The sequence below is a fragment of the Electrophorus electricus genome, chromosome 6 (assembly GCF_041902795.1).
Source record: "Electrophorus electricus isolate QZ-2024a chromosome 6, ASM4190279v1, whole genome shotgun sequence".
NCBI lineage: Eukaryota > Metazoa > Chordata > Actinopteri > Gymnotiformes > Gymnotidae > Electrophorus > Electrophorus electricus.
This window is the reverse complement of record NC_137502.1, coordinates 970,001-972,500: the sequence shown is the minus strand read 5'-3', so window position 1 is coordinate 972,500 and position 2,500 is coordinate 970,001. Positions and strand designations below refer to the sequence as shown.

The following is a 2,500-nucleotide window of genomic DNA, read 5'->3' as shown; positions in this document are numbered from 1 at the left end:
GGGCTCAGGTGAGAGCGGCCTTTCTGACAGGGCTCAGGTGAGACCGGCCTTACCGACAGGGCTCAGGTGAGACCGGCCTTACCGACAGGGCTCAGGTGAGACCGGCCTTACCGACAGGGCTCAGGTGAGACCGGCCTTACCGACAGGGCTCAGGTGAGACCGGCCTTACCGACAGGGCTCAGGTGAGAGCGGCCTTTCTGACAGACCTCAGGTGAGACCGGCCTTACCGACAGGGCTCAGGTGAGAGCGGCCTTTCTGACAGACCTCAGGTGAGACCGGCCTTACCGACAGGGCTCAGGTGAGACCGGCCTTACCGACAGGGCTCAGGTGAGACCGGCCTTACCGACAGGGCTCAGGTGAGAGCGGCCTTTCTGACAGACCTCAGGTGAGACCGGCCTTACCGACAGGGCTCACACCAGCATTAGTGGCAGCTCAGGTGAGACCTGATCATGGCATAGCTATATCAGCTACCATCTCACTGATGGGACCGTCTCTATCTCCCAGATCATTCAGAGACAGCTTGAGCAGGTGGAGGAGAAACAGCGCCATCTGGAGGAGAGAGGAGTGGCTGTGGAGAAGGCTCTGCGTGGAGAAGCAGGTATCTCTCTCCTCGCCTCTGCGTCGCTATTGCCGTACGTCCGATCACTCGGAGGGGAGTTTGTGTGGACTTCCAGCAGACGGTGGGCGAGGCTGCTGATGTCCATGTGGGCAGAATCTTGAAATGAAAACATTCATTCTGTTGCATCTACATTCGTTTGTTTCTGTTCACTCGCTGTGCTTGGACATAAACTCATGTGGCTTTTGCTAAAGTGTTGGGTTGTGTCCGGTTATAATGTTTGTGGTATATTTATTTAAGACACAGGTTATAATGCTCATGGTATATTTGTTTTAAGGCACAGCTCACAAGAAGCAGGCTGTCGAATCGTGTGTGATGTTGTGAAATGGTGTCTGTAAGACATTGAGCTCACTCGAGCTCCTGCGTCCACGGACGTCTCCCGTGTGCAGCATGCCGAGGAGAGTTTGAAATCTCACTGAGTCTTTTCTCATTCTTTATCGTCACACTCACCGCATGTTTGAGAAGTGAATGACCAGGGACTTTCGAGGACGTGGTCACTGTACAGTAGCTCAAATGTAGACATTTTCTTTAGCGATTGTCATGTAAGCTTCAGGGGGCCTGCTTTATTAGTCATGTCTGAGTATTTCACGTGGGATAAGACTGAAGGACACTGAAGTGATGTTTAAGTGTCATTGTTGATGAGGGTAGATTGGTTTGGTCTGTGCCCAGTCACGCCCCCGGTGCTGTGTGTCTAACCCTGAACCTCTCTGTCCTCACTCTCTTCAAGGGCTGGGTAGAGCTGCTAGGGTTAAAGGTCGATCAGGTACTCGGCCGTGGGGGTAGTAGGTGTTCAGTCATCGTCTGTCACGTTCTGTCATCTACTCTCCTGCTCTCGTCTGTTGTAGCTGCATGCGTGTGCTGTGTGTATCATCGATTTCTGTGCCCTCTCACCGGCAGAGCTGAATGCGTTTTCTGCGTTTAGAGTCCAGTACCCTGTACAGAAGGGTTGCCACGGAAATCCCGTGCTGAGCAGATGTTGGGTTTTAGACTTCAGTGTTGCGGGTTCCTCAGACCTATTCCCACAGCAGTTTCTGTCCGAGCTGTGGTGGACGCACCCAGAACTCTAAGCCAGTGTCAGAGCTGTGCAGTAAATCTTTGGCTGCTGTCATTCCCACACACAGTCTGCATTTAACCCATGTATGTGAAGACGATGCAACATGCTGTTGTGAGTGTGTGTGTGTTTGGGGGGTGACGGGGTTGTGGGGTTTAAGTGCCAGCACATGCATGACCTTTATTTTTATGTTTAAAACATCTTGCTGTGTTTTGTCTGGCTGTGCCCGTGTGTACAGTAACATTTCTTTAATATCCTCGTTGTAGACTATTGGGGCGAGTCTAATTACACTGAGATCCTGGACTTGCATCTGGGCGGTATGTATTTCAAACCTGTTGCTAGAACCTACCTAAAACAACGCTGACTAACCTCTGGTTTCCCCCTGTACTTACTGTAGGTTCCCCATCCCCCAAGCCCCGCCCCTCCCCCCTCACCCAGCCCCTCCCCCTCACCCAGCCCCTCCCCCTGACTCATGACTCAGTGTAATATACCTCAAAGTAGAACTTTACACAGTCCCATTAGATTTAGTTTGGATCACTTTAATGGCAATCAGTTGGTGGTGTGCCAATTTTGTCAACACACAACACACAAGCACATACCTACAGGTAGACGTAGGTCATGGATTAATCAGTGGTACTTTCCTGAGTTAGATCAAACCATCTGTGTGTGTAGTTAAAAGTTGTGTGCTGTGTTGTTGACTGAGCTGTGGTTCAGTCTTATTGGTCTTTCTGTTCAGACTTCAGTTGAGTTCTGCTGTAGTCATGAGATAGCATGCTGCTCCAAATGCCTTAATCTCCAGAGCCCGACTAGTCTGATAGACTTACCCACTAATG

The 2,500-nt window shown here is 50.9% G+C and overlaps 1 protein-coding gene across 18 annotated transcripts in view; it reads left to right on the top strand.

Moving 5' to 3' along the window:
* mical3a (microtubule associated monooxygenase, calponin and LIM domain containing 3a) overlaps window positions 1–2,500 on the top strand; it is a 51,839-nt gene that overhangs the window by 41,799 nt on the left and 7,540 nt on the right. For 5 of the 18 annotated variants that reach the window (XM_081715740.1, XM_081715741.1, XM_081715747.1 and 2 more), the window contains one exon: window positions 505–598. In XM_081715740.1, the coding sequence (XP_081571866.1) occupies window positions 505–598 (94 nt within the window). The other 13 variants (XM_081715735.1, XM_081715737.1, XM_081715738.1 and 10 more) reach the window with 7 other exon arrangements.